This window comes from Lithobates pipiens, unplaced genomic scaffold (assembly GCF_037356315.1).
Source record: "Lithobates pipiens isolate NorthernLeopardFrog02 unplaced genomic scaffold, aLitPip1_a1.2 Scaffold_27, whole genome shotgun sequence".
NCBI classification, from domain to species: domain Eukaryota; kingdom Metazoa; phylum Chordata; class Amphibia; order Anura; family Ranidae; genus Lithobates; species Lithobates pipiens.
The window spans coordinates 177,737,723-177,755,562 of NW_027507788.1; the positions used below are offsets into that span (position 1 = coordinate 177,737,723).

General features: G+C 46.1%; 1 protein-coding gene across 5 annotated transcripts in view; it reads right to left on the reverse strand.

Moving 5' to 3' along the window:
- Positions 1–17,840, reverse strand: part of LOC143934379 (uncharacterized) — a 74,495-nt gene that overhangs the window by 48,182 nt on the left and 8,473 nt on the right. For all 5 annotated transcript variants that reach the window (XM_077457948.1, XM_077457947.1, XM_077457946.1 and 2 more), the window contains exons 2-3: positions 12,651–12,770; positions 5,015–5,141 (exon numbers count right to left, since the gene is read on the reverse strand). In XM_077457948.1, the coding sequence (XP_077314074.1) occupies positions 5,015–5,141; positions 12,651–12,662 (139 nt within the window). In that variant the 5' untranslated portion in view covers positions 12,663–12,770. The remainder of the gene's footprint in view (positions 1–5,014; positions 5,142–12,650; positions 12,771–17,840) is intronic.

A 17,840-nucleotide genomic window follows, 5' to 3' on the forward strand; every position in this document is an offset into this window, starting at 1 on the left:
CGTTTCAAACCTTTAGGTCGAATTTGCTGCCACAGGATAATTATTAGGTGGGCAAACATAGTCCCACCACATGGCCAATGACATAACACATGTATGGGGTGAATTTGGGATTGATAACTACAAGCATTCTTTTTTTATATGGAAAATTGTTCTGACAATTCAGGACTGTGGAGCGCATGAAGGCAATGGAGGAGAGGGAAGGTCAGGGACCAGGGTAGGCAGAGAAGAGGGTGCAGGAGATGATCACCAGCAGCGTGACATACAGCAATGACACATGCACCGTGATAGAGGCATCTGACAACAGCACCGTGATAGAGGGCACTGACATCAGCAGCGTGACATAAAGCATTAAACACCAGTACCGTGACATACAGCATTGACAGCAACACCGTGATAGAGAGCACTGACATCAGAAGCGTGACATACAGCACTGACATCAGCACCGTGATATACAGCACTGACAGCAGCACCGTGATATACAGCACTGACAGCAGCACCGTAAGCAGCCCCAGGAGGAAGTCAGCACAGCACAGGGATGGTGGGAGCCCCTCATAATAAGAACCCCCAGGAGGAAGTCAGCACAGCACAGGGATGGTGTGATCCCCTCATAATAAGAACCCCCAGGAGGAAGTCAGCACAGCACAGGGATGGTGTGATCCCCTCATAAGCAGCCCCAGTAGAAATATGACACCGCTCAACCTCTTCAAAGAGGAGGGTAGGGGCATATAGTACGGTGTGCTTTTTTGGGACAAGGAAGTGAGCCAAATGAAGAAAGAAGGTCTGTGTGCTTGATTAAAAAAAATAGTTTATAGACATATACATGGTCTACTGGTCACATGTGTTGAATTCCTCCGAGATCCATGCCTCATTCATTTTTAGAAATGTGAGGTAGTTAACACTGTCGTGAGCTAGGCGAGTACGCTTATCGGTCTCGATCCCCCCTGCTGCGCTGAACGTCCTTTCGGACAGGACACTGGATGAGGGGCAAGCCAACAGTTCGATTGCAAATTGGGCAAGCTCTGGCCAGAGGTCAAGCCTGCCCACCCAGTAGTCCAGGGGTTCATCACTCCTCAGAGCTTCCACATCGGCCGTTAACCCAATGTAGTCGGACACCTGACGGTCTAGGCGTTCCCTGATGCTGGATCCGGATGACACCTGCCGATGGGTCGGCTGAAAGAATGACCTCATATCCGAAGTCACCAACACATCTTCAAACCGGCCTCTTCTTGCAGGCGCTGTTGGATTGGTACTCGCAACTCCTTCTCTGGGAGTGGGAATTGCTCCTCTGCCAGCGCACGCAAAAGCAGAATGCAGCATTTCTCGAAGCAAGGCCTGGAAGTGCTGCATTCCGACAGCCCTCTGCGACGGCGGTAACATTTCCGCCATTTTGTGTTTGTACCGGGGGTCTAAGTACGTTGCCACCCAGTACTGGTCCTTGACCCTTATGCTTTTTATACGGGGGTCCCTAGTAAAACACTGGAGCATGAAGGCCCCCATTTGCACTAAAGAGGAAGCGGTGTGGTGGCCTGGCTCCTGCTCATCATCCAGGATAATGTCGTCCTCTTCATTCTCCTCTCACCATCCACGCACAACAGGGATCCCAGAAAGGTTTAAAGCACGCTCTTCTTGCTCCTCCTCATCCGCCCCGGCACCATCCTCCTCTGACTCCTCTTCAGACTCCTGTTGTTGACTTGTCTCAGATAGAGTAGCCCCCCCCTGGGAATTCATCCAGCATTGCGACTTCCTCATCTTCCCGCTCCTGCTCCTCCACAGCTTGATCAATGACACGACGTAATGCACGCTCCATAAAGAAGGCATAAGGTACCATGTCACTGATGGTGCCATGGCTGCGACTGACCAGTTTGGTGATCTCCTCAAATGGCCGCAGAAGTCTGCATGCGTCGCGCATGAGCAGCCACTAGCGCGGTGAAAAAACCCCCAGCTCCCCAGAACCGTTTCTTTCGCAGAGTTCATACAGGTAGACGTTAACTGCACGTTTCTGCTGGAGCAGCCTATCAAGCATATAGAAGGTTGAGTTCCATCGTGTCGGGCAATCGCAAATAAGACGTCTGACCGGCAGATGGTGTCGCCGCTGAATGTCAGCAAGGCGAGCCATGGCCGTGTAAGATCTTCTGAAATGGGCCGAGATTTTCCTTGCCTGCCGCAAGATGTCCTGGACCCCAGGGTTTTTGACAAGGAATCGCTGCACGACCAAGTTTAAGACGTGTGCCATGCATGGCACGTGCGTGATTTTGCCCTGTTTCAATGCGCTAAGCAGATTGGCACCGTTGTCACACACCACTTTACCAACTGTCAAATTGAGCGGTGTTAGCCACTGATCTGCCTGTGAACGCAAAGCTGAAAAGAGTGCTGGGCCAGTGTGGCTCTTGGCTTCCAGGCACAACAGACGCAGCACGGCATGGCAACGTCTCACCTGGCATGTGGAATAGGTTCTGGGGAGCTTGTGCGGTGCAGCGGAAGAGACGCTAGCAGCGGAAAAGGAGGAGCCAGCTGAGGAGGAGAGGGAGGAGGATGGAGTAGGAGGAGGAGGAGAAGAAGAGTCAGGCCTGCATGCAATCCGTGGCGGTAAAACCAAATCTACACGGGTGCCACGGGTTACATGCTTGACGGCCGTCAGAAGGTTCACCCAGTGGGCAGTAAAACTGATATACCTTCCCTGCCCGTGTTTGCTAGACCACGTGTCTGGTCAGATGTATCTTGGCACCGACACTGTGTGCCAGAGATACATTCACTTGCCGCTAAACATGGCCATATAGCTCTGGGATGCCCTTCTGTGAGAAATACTTCCTTCCTGGGACCTTCCATTGTGGTATTCCAATGGCCACAAAATTTGCGAAAGGCCTCCGAGTCTACCAGTTTATATGGCAGTAGTTGGCGGGCTATCAGTTCTGACAAGCCAGCCGTCAACCGTTGGGCAAGAGGGTTATCCGGCGTCATCATTTTTTTACGCTCGAACATTAGGCCCACGGAAGCCTGCCTTTTTGCAGAAAAACGTGAGCTTGGCGTGATGGAAGGTGGAGTGGAGGACAATTGTGAGGAGAGAGGAGAAGTAGAAGACGAGGCTGGATGGTGAGAGCCTGCAGTGTGGCTTTGAGTGTTCCGTTGCTCCCACTCGGCTCGGTGATGGCTGCTCATGTGCCTTCTTAAGGCGGTCGTCCCTAGGTGAGTGTTGGGCTTACCGCGACTAATGCGTTGACTGCAAAGATTGCAGATGGCAACGCTATTGTCAGCAGCGGACACGTTAAAAAAAGCCCACACTGCGGAGCCATGTGCCGGTGTCCTGGGAGCGCCAGATATGACCGTACATGGTCGATGACTCGCTCCTGATACATTTGCAGTCTGCTTTGTCCCTCCTGTGCAATGTAAGTTAGTCCTGCTTCTCCTCCCTATCTGCTGGTCCATATCTCCCTCTGAACTCCTCTCCTCTTCCTCTCTTGTGGGCACCCACGTGACATCACTAGACACGTCATCATCAACGTCACCTTCCCCACCGCTATAAGTAGAGATCTCGGAGTAGACAGCAACACTGGGGACCAACCTCCTCCTTGGGCTGATCTGGGTACTGTCGTCAGACTGCTGAGTAGCGGTTGTTGCTACCTCCTCTTCCTGATCCAATACCAAGAGTGACTGCGCATCAGAAATGTCCTCTTGATATGGATCGGAAAATAATTCCTGTGACTCAAGCGGAAGGTATGTGGTGGTGGTGGGGGTGGTGGTGTTGGTGGTAGTGTCTTTGGGGGTGCACATAGCAGAGAGTGAAGAAGAGGGTGCAGATCGAGAGGATGAGGAGGGTGCAGAAGAGTAAGGCTGAGTGAGCCACTCAACCAAGTCTTGTGCGTCCTTTAAAGTAATTGAACGCACCTTCTGCAACTTCCCACTTTGGCTCAAGGCTGTTGCTCCTGCCCTACCCCTACCACCCCTGCGGAAGGGCCTGCCTCTTCCTCTGCCTGTCATTTTTTAAATGACCCCGTGACAAAACTCTTAGTCCCTATACCGCTGAAGGACTGCTGCAGTATAGGGCAGCGGTCAGCAGTGGTGCACCTCAACCCTATGTATTGTGGACCGATAACAGTCCTTATAGAATAGCAGACTGTACCGCACTCAACCCTATGTACTGTAGCACCCTAGACCAAGTTACCAGTCCTTATAGGAACTTTTGTGGACCAAGCAGGTTGTGTGTTAGTGATTAGCAGACTGTACTTCAGTCCCTATACCAATGAAGGACTGCTGCAGTATAGGGCAGCGGTCAGCAGTGGTGCACCTCAACCCTATCTATTGTGGACCGATAGCGGTCCTTACAGAACAGCAGACTGTACCTCACTCAACCCTATGTACTGTAGCACCCTACACAGACCAAGTTACCAGTCCTGATAAAGAGCTTTGTGGAACAAGTGAGTTGTGAATGATTAGCAGACTGCAGCAGAAGGGCAGCAGTCAAGTATAATATTCTTTCTATATTTGGAAGAAAGAATATTATACGTGTACAAGCCTATTACCGTACCACTGATACCAGTCCTGAAAAGAACCTTTGTGGAACTAATAGTAACAGCAAGTCTTTAAACTGACCCTCACTGCCTGACACACTGCTTCCTTCCTGTCCCTATACAAAGTGGCAAAAAAGAGGAGCCTGGAACGATTAGTGGTTACTGGAATAGCTCTTTTGTGGACCTGATAGTAACAGCTAATGATGATGATGATGATGATGATGATGACGACTAAACTGACTCTCCCTGTAGCACACACCGTCCTTTCCCTTTCTCTAAACTGACAAAAGACACTCAGGCTGCTGCAAGAATAAGTAGCACAGCAAACCTATATATACACCTAACACCTATACCAGTCCTGAAAAGAACTTTTGTGTACCAAATAGCTAGCGATTTATCTCTCCCTACTCCACACAGCAACCTTTCCCTATAGTGACAGAAGAAAGAAAAATCTTCTCTGTGCACTATCCATTTGCCTGGAATTCAGCTTCAGATTGATTCAAACTCACCCCGTGCCAATAATGTTCCATGAATGTCTTTCATCACATTTCTGTAAACCTCTTTCTGACTGTTATCCAGGCACATCCACTGCTCCTCACTAAAGGAGGCAACAACATCATGGAAGGTGATGGGACCCTAGAAACATATAAAACAACTTTAGGAGAGAGAATGTTAAACAATGTAACTCAAGAACCGTTACGAAAATCCAAAGCCGATCCAACAGATTCAGGCTTATTAAAGACTCTAAACAGCCAAAATTCAGCGGGGTTCCTTAAAGCAGTAGTAAACTTGTGTTGTAAGCCTATAAATAAAGGCTTACCTGTAGGTTCAGTGAATATCTCCTAAATGTGCACCGTTTAGGAGATATTCACAGTGGATTCAGCTGGCGAGGTCACCGACACACATGCTCTGAAGGTCCGGCATACCAAGCTGTAGCTTCAGTGTTCCGTGCAGAAGCCAATGGCTCCTGCATATATTAGCAGGAGCGACGTCATTGCAGTCCCGGCCAGTAGGGTTGCCACATCATCCTTTTAATCCAGGACACATAGTAACTACACGGGTTCTGAGGCTGATTTAATGCAGATAAGGCACCAAGTGAGTTTAATTTCCACCTTAATCAGCCACAGAACCTGTGTAATTAATGTGTGTCCTGGATTAAAGGGATGATATGGCAACCCTACCGGCCACTCACACATTTGGACATGAACCCGGAAGGAAGACCGGGTGAACATAGAAGCCCTGTCAGTGGTTCTTTCATATAAACAAGTGGAGAGACTTATTAGGCTTGTGCAATTCGTTTCGTAACAAATCGAAATTTGGCCGAATTTTGCATCTTTCGGACATTCGGATGCATCCGAATGTCTGAATAAAAAAATAACAAATTACAACGAATACGAAAGAAATATAACGAATGAACTCGACATGATTCAAAATTATTTCAACCGCATTCGAAATGATTTCAACTGTATTCAAAATTATTTCAACTGCATTCAAAATTATTTCAACCACATTCGAAAATATTTTGTGACCCGACTTTAGGGCCATGTATCTCGGGGTCACTTGGTGCTAGACACTTCAAGTGCTAGTATTATTGTGTTTGCATACCAAATTTGGGGTTTCTAGCTATAAGTAACCCCGAGATATGTGGCCCCAAAATCGGGTCGCAAAATGTCATTTTCTGCTCTAATAACTAATAACATTTTGCGACCCGATTTTGGGGCCACATATCTCGGGGTCACTTTTGGCTAGAAACCCCAAATTTGGTATGCAAACACAATAGTACTAGCACTGCAACATATCCAAATTTGGAGTTTCTAGCACCAAGTGACCCCGAGATACATGGCCCTAAAGTCGGGTCACAAAATATTTTCGAATGTGGTTGAAATAATGTCGAATCATGTTGAACTCATTTCGAATCTGGTAGAAATATTTTTGAATTTGGTTGAAATATTTTCAAATGTGGCCGATTTTTCGAATTCGGTAGAAAACTAAACGAAATCCAAAAACGAATTTAAGGAAGTTAAATGAATATAACTAAATGAAATTAATGAATTAACGAATTAAAACGAAACGAAACTAAACACATTTTTTCCTTTTGCACATGTCTAAGGCCGCGTACACACGGGCGGATTGTCTGTCCAACTTAGTCCGCTGAACCGTGTTTCAGCGGACAATCCGCTCGTGTGTGGGCTTCAGCGGACTTTTTCAGCGGACTGTCTGACGAACAAGGTATTGTCGGATCTTGGCAATATAGATAAAAAAAAAAATGGTGTGGACATCACCCCCAAAATCCATACCAGGCACTTCAGGTCTGGTATGGATATTAAGCAGAACCCTGTACCCAATTTTTTTCAGCAAATAGCGTGGGGTTCCCCCCGGGCCCCAGGCACTATATACTCTGAACAGCAGTATACAGTGCCTTGCGAAAGTATTCGGCCCCCTTGAACTTTTCAACCTTTTGCCACATTTCAGACTTCAAACATAAAGATATAATTTTTTTTTTTTTGTGAAGAATCACCAACAAGTGGGACACAATCGTGAAGTGGAACGAAATCTATTGGATTTTTGAAACTTTTTGAACTATTAAAAAAATGAAAAGTGGGGCGTGCAAAATTATTCATCTCCCTTGCGTTAATACTTTGTAGAGCCACCTTTTGCTGCGATTGATTACAGCTGCAAGTCGCTTGGGGTATGTCTCTATCAGTTTTGCACATCGAGAGACTGAAATTCTTGCCCATTCTTCCTTGCAAAACAGCTCGAGCTCAGTGAGGTTGGATGGAGAGCGTTTGTGAACAGCAGTTTTCAGCTCTTTCCACAGATTCTCGATTGGATTCAGGTCTGGACTTTGACTTGGCCATTCTAACACTTGGATACGTTTATTTGTGAACCATTCCTTTGTAGATTTTGCTATATGTTTGGGATCATTGTCTTATTGGAAGATAAATCTCCGTCCCAGTTTCAGGTCTTTTGCAGACTCCAACAGGTTTTCATCCAGAATGGTCCTGTATTTGGCTGCATCCATCTTCCCCTCAATTTTAACCATCTTCCCTGTCCCTGCTGAAGAAAAGCAGGCCCAAACCATGATGCTGCCACCACCATGTTTGACAGTGGGGATGGTGTGTTGAGGGTGATGAGCTGTGTTGCTTTTACGCCAAACATATCGTTTTGCATTGTGGGCAATAAGTTCGATTTTGGTTTCATCTGACCAGAGCCCCTTCTTCCACATGTTTGGTGTGTCTCCCAGGTGGCTTGTGGCAAACTTTAGACAAGACTTTTTATGGATATCTTTGAGAAATGGCTTTCTTCTTGCCACTCTTCCATAAAGGCCAGATTTGTGCAGTGTACGACTGATTGTTGTCCTATGGACAGACTCTCCCACCTCAGCCTGCAGACCTGTAGTTCTCTGCAGTTCATCCAGAGTGATCCTGGGCCTCTTGGCTGCATCTCTGATCAGTCTTATCCTTGTCTAAGCTGAAATTTTAGAGGGACGGCCAGGTCTTGGTAGATTTGCAGTGGTCTGATACTCCTTCCATTTCAAAATTATGGCTTGTACAGTGCTCCTTGGGATGTTTAAAGCTTGGGAAATCTTTTTGTATCCAAATCTGGCATTAAACCTGCCTGGTGTGTTCCTTGGTCTTCATGATGCTCTCTGCGCTTTCAACAGAACCCTGAGACTATCACAGAGCAGGTGCATTTATACAGAGACTTGATTACACACAGGTGGATTCTATTTATCACCATCAGTCATTTAGGACAACATTGGATCATTCAGAGATCCTCGCCGAACTCCTGGAGTGAGTTTGCTGCACTGAAAGTAAAGGGGCCGAAAAATTTTGCACGCACCACTTTTCAGTTTTTTATTTGCTAAAAAAAGTTTAAAATATCCAATAGATTTCATTCCACTTCACAATTGTGTCCCACATGTTGGTGATTCTTCACAAAAAATAAAAAAAATGTTATATCTTTATGTTTGAAGCCTGAAATGTGGCAAAAGGTTGAAAAGTTCAAGGGGGTCGAATACTTTCGCAAAGCACATACATACATATATTTTAGCAGAGACCCTAGGGAATAAAATGGCAATTGCTGCAATATTTTATGTCACACTGTATTTGCCCAGCGGTCTTTCAAATGCAATTTTTTTAAGGAAAAAAATTCACTTCAATGAATAAAAAAAACAAAAAAAAACAAAAACAAAAAAAAAAAAAAAAAAAAAAACGGAAACAGTAAGGCTATATGCACACGAGACGCAGATGCAAACTCTGCTGGACACATGTTTTTAAAAGCTGAAACCGGCGTTTAGAAACGCGCGTTTTGCCAAGATTTAGCGGCGTTTTACCGCGTTTGCGTTTACAAGCGTTTAGTTAAGCTAACATCATAGACCAGGGGTACTGAATTAAAATTCACGGGGGTCCGGTCAGTAAAAAAAAATTTGCGCGGAGGTCCGAATGTCATATTGGTCATGACTCAGATCCTTCACATTACAGCCTCCCGTGCACGTCACAATTGTTTTCTATTGCCATTGTAGATACCTGGGTTTTTCTAGGGCAGAAAAACAAGCCCTTACATCAGTGCCCTCAGTCCCCCTTCACATCCCTCCCTTTTACATTACAGATCCTCTTCACCACAGACCCCCCTCCAGCACAGATCCTCACTCCATCACATATCCCCCCCATTACCGACCCCACTCCATCACAGATCCTCACTCCATCACATATCCCCCCATTACAGACCCCACTCCATCACAGATCCCCCCATTACAGACCCCACTCCATCACAGATCCCTCCATCACAGATCCTCACTCCATCACATATCTCCCCCTAATACAGACCCCACTCCATCACAGGACCCCCACTCCATCACAGGACCCCCACTCCATCACAGGACCCCCACTCCATCACAGGACCCCCACTCCATCACAGGACCCCCGATACAGACTCCCTCCATTACAGTCCTCCCTCAACATTACAGAGTCAGACTGTCCCTTTCATCATCGCAGCATTCCCCCTTATCTCCCCCTCCCCACACTGCCCTACCTTATTCACAGTTCACACAAGCCGGGAAGCACGCATGGCAGGTCCGGACAAAGGGCGGGACTTTTCAAGTTAAAGGGAGGTGATTGGTTGCTGGGACTGCCCCACTGCCTAGCAATCAATCACCCACTTCGTAACGTGATAAGTCCCGCCCTTTGTCCGGACCTGCAGCGCTTCCAGGCTTGGGTGAATAAGGTAGGGCAGTGTGGGGAGGGGGAGAAGGGTGGAGTGATGCGATGATGAAAGGGAGAGACTTGCCACGCCTCCCATGTAAACACCACTCCATGTAAATCAAGGATTTTAGCGGCAGCGACAGGCTGGCAGTGGCAATCCGGCAGAGGGGAGAAAACATGCAGGCAACTATTTGTGAGGCTGCGGGCCGGATATGGCTGCTACTGGGTCCGGATTCGGCCCGCGGTCCGCCATTTAGTGATGCCTGTCATAGACCCTTCCCAGCTCAAAAAACAGTATTATTAACTATTTCAGCAATTTTGTGAGACCAGAGTGAATAGCAGCAGCTGTGAGAGCTGCAGTGTACTTGTATTTAGCGTGTCACTTGCCACGGCACCTGCCACAAGTTGTGGATTGTCCACTTGCCACATCACCTGCCACAAGTTGTGGATTGTCCACTTGCCACGTCACCTGCCACAAGTTTTGGATTGTCCACTTGCCACAAGTTGTGAATTGTCCACTTGCCACGTCACCTGCCACAAGTTGTGGATTGTCCACTTGCCACGTCACCTGCCACAAGTTGTGGATTGTCCACTTGCCACAAGTTGTGGATTGTCCACTTGCCAGGTCACTTGCCACAAGTGAATTGTCCACTTGCCAGGTCACTTGCCACATCACCTGCCACAAGTTGTGGATTGTCCACTTGCCACGTTACCTGCCACAAGTTTTGGTTTGTCCACTTGCCACATCACCTGCCACGTCACTTGCCACATCACCTGCCACATCACCTGCCACAAGTTGTGGATTGTCCACTTGCCATATCACCTGCCACGTCACTTGCCATAAGATGTGGATTGTCCACTTTCCACGTCACCTGCCATGCCACCTGCCACGTCACCAGCCAAATCACCTGCCACAAGTTGTGGATTGTCCATTTGCCACGTCACCTGCCACGTGTTGTGGATTGTCCACGTCACCTGCCAAAAGTTGTGGAGTGTCCACTTGCCACATCACTTGCCACAAGTTGTGGATTGTCCACTTGCCACATTACTTGCCACCTGCCATGTCACTTGCCACAAGTTGTGGATTGTCCACTTGCAATTGCAATTGTTTAAAATATTTTTCTAATGGTTTTTCATCATTTGCAATAATTTTTGAGATTTTTAATGTAAAAAAAAATAGGTCACCTTTAAAAACGCTTATAAACGAAAACGCAGCAAAGCGTGGTAGCGGCGTTTTGCCACGTTTTGCGTCTGAACCCATTTTTTTGCTTCTGGAAAAACGAGGTTAAACGCAACTGCATAAAAACGGCAAAAAACGAGACTGTGTAAATGGACACATAGGAGAACATTGAATGAGTTCAGGAGCAGTTGAAAAAGTGTCCAACTGCCTCTGAACACGCGTTTAACAGCATCTCGTGTGCATGAGGCCCAAAAATTAGCCCAATTTTTTTTTGTTTTAATTTGAAAGATGATGTTACGCCACGAGAATCGTGATCTATCTTCTAAGCAAAAAAAATTGCGATTCTCGTTTTAGCCAGAATCGTGCAGCTCTACAGCACACCCTTGGAGGGCTTTGTTCTAAGGCAATTATTTCACACTAGCACATTATGCTAGTTATGAGGGGGGGGGGATATTGGGACCAGGAGGGCAAAGGACAAGTTCTGGGACGCTGGCCAACTCAGGAAAGCTTAGCAAAAAAAAAAAAAGTGCCTATTCAAGAATATCTGGGGACAGTAGGCAAGTATGATGTAATGCAAGATTATCATGGGACCAGGGGGCCATGGGCAGTGCCCAAGGGTACTCATGCATTAAGACAGACCTGCTATGGATAAGTACGCAGAGGGACTCCTGGAGGCTTACACAAGCACGGCTTTACTAAAGATGAAGTTATCTGGTAAAGAAGACTTCAGTAAAAGTTAAAAGGCCAAAGTTCACCTTGTGAAAAAAAATTCAATAATAATAAATTAAAATAATAAAAAAATTTAAATAAATTAGCCAATTTTCCATCCCCGGTGTGATGTGACTCGTTAGTGTTACAAGGTCTCCGGAGTGAATAGGGAGCAGGTGTGTTAAATTTGGTGTTGTTATCGCTCTCCCTCTCTCATACTGGTTAACATGGCAAAAATTGTTGGGTTACATAAAGATGGCCCATTTTTATACTTCAGGGTGTACTCACTTTTGCCAGTGGTTCAGACATTAATGGCTGTGTGTTGAGTTATTTTGAGAGGACAGCAAATTGACACTGTTATACAAGCTGTACGCTCACTACTTTACATTGTAGCAAAGTGCCATTTCTTCAATATTGTCACATGAAAAGATAGAATAAAATATTTACAAAAATGTGAGGGGTGTACTCACTTTTGTAAATGTATGTATATATATACATACTGAACAAATTCTGGTTCAGAATTTTCATCTCGAAGCACCACTAGACATTAAGGCTGGGTTCACAATGGAGCGATGTGGGAACGCCGCAAATCTGAGGCGTTTTCCCGCATCGCATGCCTCCCGTCGGCAGTTCACACTGCCCTATGCGGACTGCTGGGAGTGTCAGTGAAATGTTAATGACACCCCCAGATCAGTTCGCATATCGCAGTGCGATCTGCAAACTCAGACAGGAATCGGATCGCATGGTGTGAACACCCATGCGATCCGATTCTGCTGCGGACCAAAAAAAGGGTCCCATGCGAGTTTGCGGCGGGTGCGATGCGAATTCAGCCATACTATCTGTATGGCTGAACTCGCATCGCACAAAGATCGGATGTGATTTGCACTGCAGTGCGGTGCAAATCACATCCGGTTCTTGCTGCCGCAGCGGTGTGAACCCAGCCAAAAACAGATATTTTCCGGTCTTGCTTTGTACATCACCACCATGACACTTAAAATATCATTACTGGGAGAAAAAAAAAAAAAAAAAAAGAAAGGGGGATGATGAATTTACCTGACTGGTCATTTCTTCTTTAAAAGTCCTCAGTAAGTAAAAACTTGAACTGGGAGGACTAGATTTACAGGTCACATGAAAGTCCACATGGAGCTCTTCCCAGGATCAAGGGTTTCAATTCTGCAAGACAAGTCAGACCTCCAAATAAATTTTATTAAAGAATTGACAAGTTATTTATGTTACATGTGAATTATTGCAGAGCACTTTTTTTTCTTACCAGGTTCTTGGCACTTCTTGGCTGCAAAGGGTGGGCCAACTCAATATTGGACCCTACGGACTAAGACCCCATACGCACTATAAGATTGTCTTCCGATTTATCAAAACCATGTAGTACAAGGGCCTGCCTGATTGCATACAAGCTGAAAAACTCTAATAGTGTGTATGGGGTCTTAGACTGAGATGCCATTAAAGTTTGTGTGTGTGTGTAAAGGCCGGTGTCCCAATACTTTTGGTTTAAGTCTATGGAAATCGCAGTGAAATATATATAAAAGAAAAAAAAACACACAGGAACCCTTTTCTGAGTCGCAGCAATTTGAAGGATTATATTGCCCACAATGACTTGTGTAATGCGATTTGAAACTGTCAAATTGCATGACAAATCGCACTGCGGTGAACGAGGGCTCACTGCTCCACTTCATCCAATCAGAGAATGGACACAATTTGCAACGCATTCTCTGAATGGTAGCCATGCTGAGCGTTCGACCTCCTGTGTTTACAATGCAGCCACCCAGCACAGGACCCGGAAGGAACTGGAGATCATTGTAGTAGTGATGTCTAGGGCTGCAACTAACGATTATTTTCATAATCGATTAATCGGCCGATTATTTTTTCAATTAATCGGATAAAATCATATAAAAAAAAAAAAAAAAAAAAAAAGTAATATGCCATTTTTCCCCATTTATTGAAAAAACTGAGTGTTACACTCAAACTGCAGAATAAAACACCAATGATGGAGTAACACTATCCCCCCCCCCCCCCCCCCCCAATAAAATGCAGCTTATTATTACAAGCATAAAAACATAGTCAGCATTTCACTGACGATTTGCGCCAAGCTCACCACCGATCAAAGTTCCTCCAAACACTATTGGCGCAAATCATCAGTGATATGCTTGTAATAAGCTGCATTTTATTGGGGGGAGATAGTGTTATACCTTTTATTTAAATAAACAATGTGGCTGTGCCAGACAAGTGGAAAGGCTTAGATAGATAGGATTAGATAATAACTAACTACTAATAGATAGTAGTAGGTTAGATTAGCTAATATATGTAGTGGTATCTACTTAAAAAGAAGTTTTGAATGAGGGCAGGTGTTGTACATTTTTCTGTGACCCATGAAAAAAAAAAACAACCCCGTCACTTCCGGTGCGGCTCCGTCACTGAAACAGCTGACGGCGGGCCTTTACCACGCATGCACCACTTCAATGCTATTAACAGCGCATGCGCAGGATATTTCTTTAGCGGTGGAGAAAAATTATGGACTCAAGCAGGCGGAGACTTGTGGGTGGGCGGAGCTGGACAGATGGTTAAAACATCAGCAGCAGCCCCGCCCACCCCACTAACATGAGCCCGAATCGCGCATGCGCGGGATATTCATTTACTGGTCGAGAAATTATGGACGCAAACTGCTCCGCTCTATCTCTCCCTCCCAGCAAGTCTCCGTCCGCTTGAGTCCATCATTTTTCTCGATCGCTAAACAGATATCCCGCGCATGCGCTGTTAATAGCAGTTTGCGTCCATAATTTTTCTTGACCAGTAAACAAATATCCTGCGCATGCGTGATTCGGGGGCATGTTAGTGGGCTGCTGCTGATGTTCTAACCATCTGTCCAGCTCCGCCCGCCCGCAATTCGCCCACTTGAGTACATCATTTTTCTCCACAGCTAAAGAAATATCCTGCGCATGCGCTGTTAATAGCATTGAAGTGGCGCATGCGCGGTAAAGGGCCGCCATCAGCTGTTTCAGTGACGGAGCCGCACATGAAGTGACGGGGTTAGTTTTTTTCATGGGTCGCAGAAAAATTTACAACACCGCCGCCACGTGTTCCAAGATGGCCGCCAGCTCCGGAGCTAGGCCGAAGCTGCGGCCTTTCCATGGTCGCATGATCGCATGGTGTGGACCAACTAATCGATAATGAAAATCGGTGACAACGATTTTTATTATCGATTATTATCGATAATGTCGATTAATCGTTTCAGCCCTAGTGATGTCTACTACAGAGATTTCCAGCTTCCAGGGGTATCTGCCAGGTATAGTCAATACACAGTTACACAATGTGATTATTTGACCCCTTTCACACTGGGGCGCTTTGCAGGCGCTACAACGCTAAAAATAAATAAATAAACGATAAAATAAATAAAGTGCTTTTAGTGGAGTTCCCCCTCGGGGTGGTGCCTCGATTTCCCTTCACGTATCAAGAGTGTTACCAAATCCAAGAATATCACCAAATGCCAGGAGGGAAAGGTCAAAGGTCCAGAGGCATGGCTCACGGGAGGTCACAGATACCACAGATACCTCACCACCCATGGGTATAGGGAGTGGGTGCGGACGTTGGCAGCCGGACAATATGGTGAGTCACACCTGCGATAGAATCCCAATGTATAAATAAAATGAGGGACATACATTTTTAAACGTATGAACACAAGGTGTATACCGTATATACTCGAGTATAAGCCGAGATTTTCAGCCTCTTTTTTGAGGCTGAAAGTGCCCCCTCGGCTTATACTCGAGTCGCCGCTGTCTGACTGCTCGATCAGCGTATCGAGCAGACAGACGGCGGACATTAATTTTCAAAAGCCGCGCCTCCTTCTCCGCCTCCGCCTGTGATAGGCGGAACACTGAATTTCCCAGCAGTCAGTGTTCCGCCTATCACGGACATCCGCTCATTCTCATACTACGGACGAGTATGAGAGGATGTCTGTGATAGGCGGAACACAGGCTGCTGGGAAATTGAGTGTTCCGCCTATCACAGTCGGAGGCGGAATTTTGAATTGTAGAATGGCCGCCGAGAAGAGCGGCGATCCATCGGCACGGGACGGAGGAGGCACGGCACGGCACGGGACGGAGGAGACACGGGACGGAGGAGGCACGGCACGGGGGAGGCACGGCACGGGACGGAGGAGGCACGGCACGGGACGAAGGAGGCTCGGGACGACGGCGGCTCGGGACGGAGGCTTGGGACACAGGTAGGCTGGACACACACACAAGGCTGCACGGACACACACACACACACACACACACACACACACACAGGGATGGATGGATGGATGGATGGATACACACACACACACACACACACACACACACACACAGGGATGGATGGATGGATGGATGGATACACACACACACACACACACACACACAGGGATGGATGGATGGATGGATGGATACACACACACACACACACACACAGGGATGGATGGATGGATGGATGGATACACACACACACACACACACACAGGGATGGATGGATGGATGGATACACACACAGGGATGGATGGATGGATGGACACACACACAGGGATGGATGGACGGACACACACACAGGGATGGACGGACACACAGGGATGGACAGCCATGTCTCACCCTCGGCTTATACACGAGTCAATAAGTTTTCCAGTTTTTTGGGGGTAAATTGGGGGCCTCGGCTTATACTCGGGTCGGCCTATACTCGAGTATATACGGTATATGGCATGAAACTATTGTCATACCTATAATCTATGTATATAGAGGATAACCACACCTAGATGTTTAGGTATATCTATATGATAATTTGAGAAGGAAGAAAAGGGAGAAGACTATACCTCTACTGTTGTTATATTGTACAGTGTCATTTATAGTTGTGTTTGCTTGTGCACATCCATTGTTATTATTATTGTACTCTTTATATAGGAGTCTCTTTTAACTGTTCAGGTGGAGCTTATGTTTTTACCTCTGTGCCATGTTGCTATTTTTTCATGGTAATAAATATTAAAACATTTCTCATGTTACCCTGATATGCATTTATTATTGTTTTCTGCTGCCTAAAAACCCCGATTGTGGGGGAACTTGTTCCATTTTTTTCATTCGTGTGAGGTGAGCAGCGCCCTCCAAGCCCTTTGTGGCCGTGTGTTCTTTTCCAGTATCAATAATATCGGGTGGGTAAACACCCTTTTCCTCTCTTTTTTCCCCTCCCTCTCCCCCCCCCCCCCCCCTTTTTTCTCTTTTTTTCCCCCCATCTCTGAACACAGGAGGGTTTAAACATGAGCTTGGCCTAGTAAAGTTTTACTGAGGAACTGTGTTTTTCTTGTATACTTTTATGTAATATGTTCACAATGAATATGAATATGTTTCAGGGCAATGACTGGGATGCTTTGATGCTAGGTTATGAAATAGAGTTTGAGAAGAGTGATCGAATAGATATAGCCTTCTTCTCTCCTACTTCTTAAGTAATTCCTCAGTGATATTTCCTGGCTATGTTTCTTTAAATTATCAGAAACACCTTAGCTATTGTTATCACATTTAGGTCCTAAATATTGTACCCTATATGGCTTATTCTTAGAGAGTGTACCTTATATGGTTAATTTTCTACAAATACTATTTATTTTGTTGCTATTGATTCATTGTGGTCGTGCTCTAGCTGATGCATGCATCCGCATGCCAGTAAATGCATAATATACATGTGAATCAATTTGAAATGTATACAATACGATTGGTGAAACAAATGTGCGTTAATGTGGTGTTACGCTTTGACTTACCGTTTATGTCCCGCCAGTCAGGGGAGGACACTTATTACCTTGCCGGCGCCACCCTTGGACACTTCCGGACGCGTACCGCGCGGACGTATGCGACGTACTGACGTCATGCAGTTGCGACGGAAGTGACGTCATTTCGGGGCTGCTTTGCGACCTTCCGGGACGCCAGGGCAGCCACACACGGCTTGCCTGATTAGGCAACCATGTGGAATGAGGCAAGTACCGACCATTAGACAGGTGGCCCACACCTGTGAGGAATCCCAGGGTTTAATATAAGTATCCCTCCATAACAGGAAGTGAACACTCATTGTCTATTATCACATGAGGAAGGACTCAGGAACCTCATGGTATGCTTGGCTATTTTCCCTCCTGATCTGCATTTATCTATTTACTATATTTATGTAACACTTTGAAATTCCTGTAGAATAATATTTTGATTTATTTATTTATCAAATTATAGA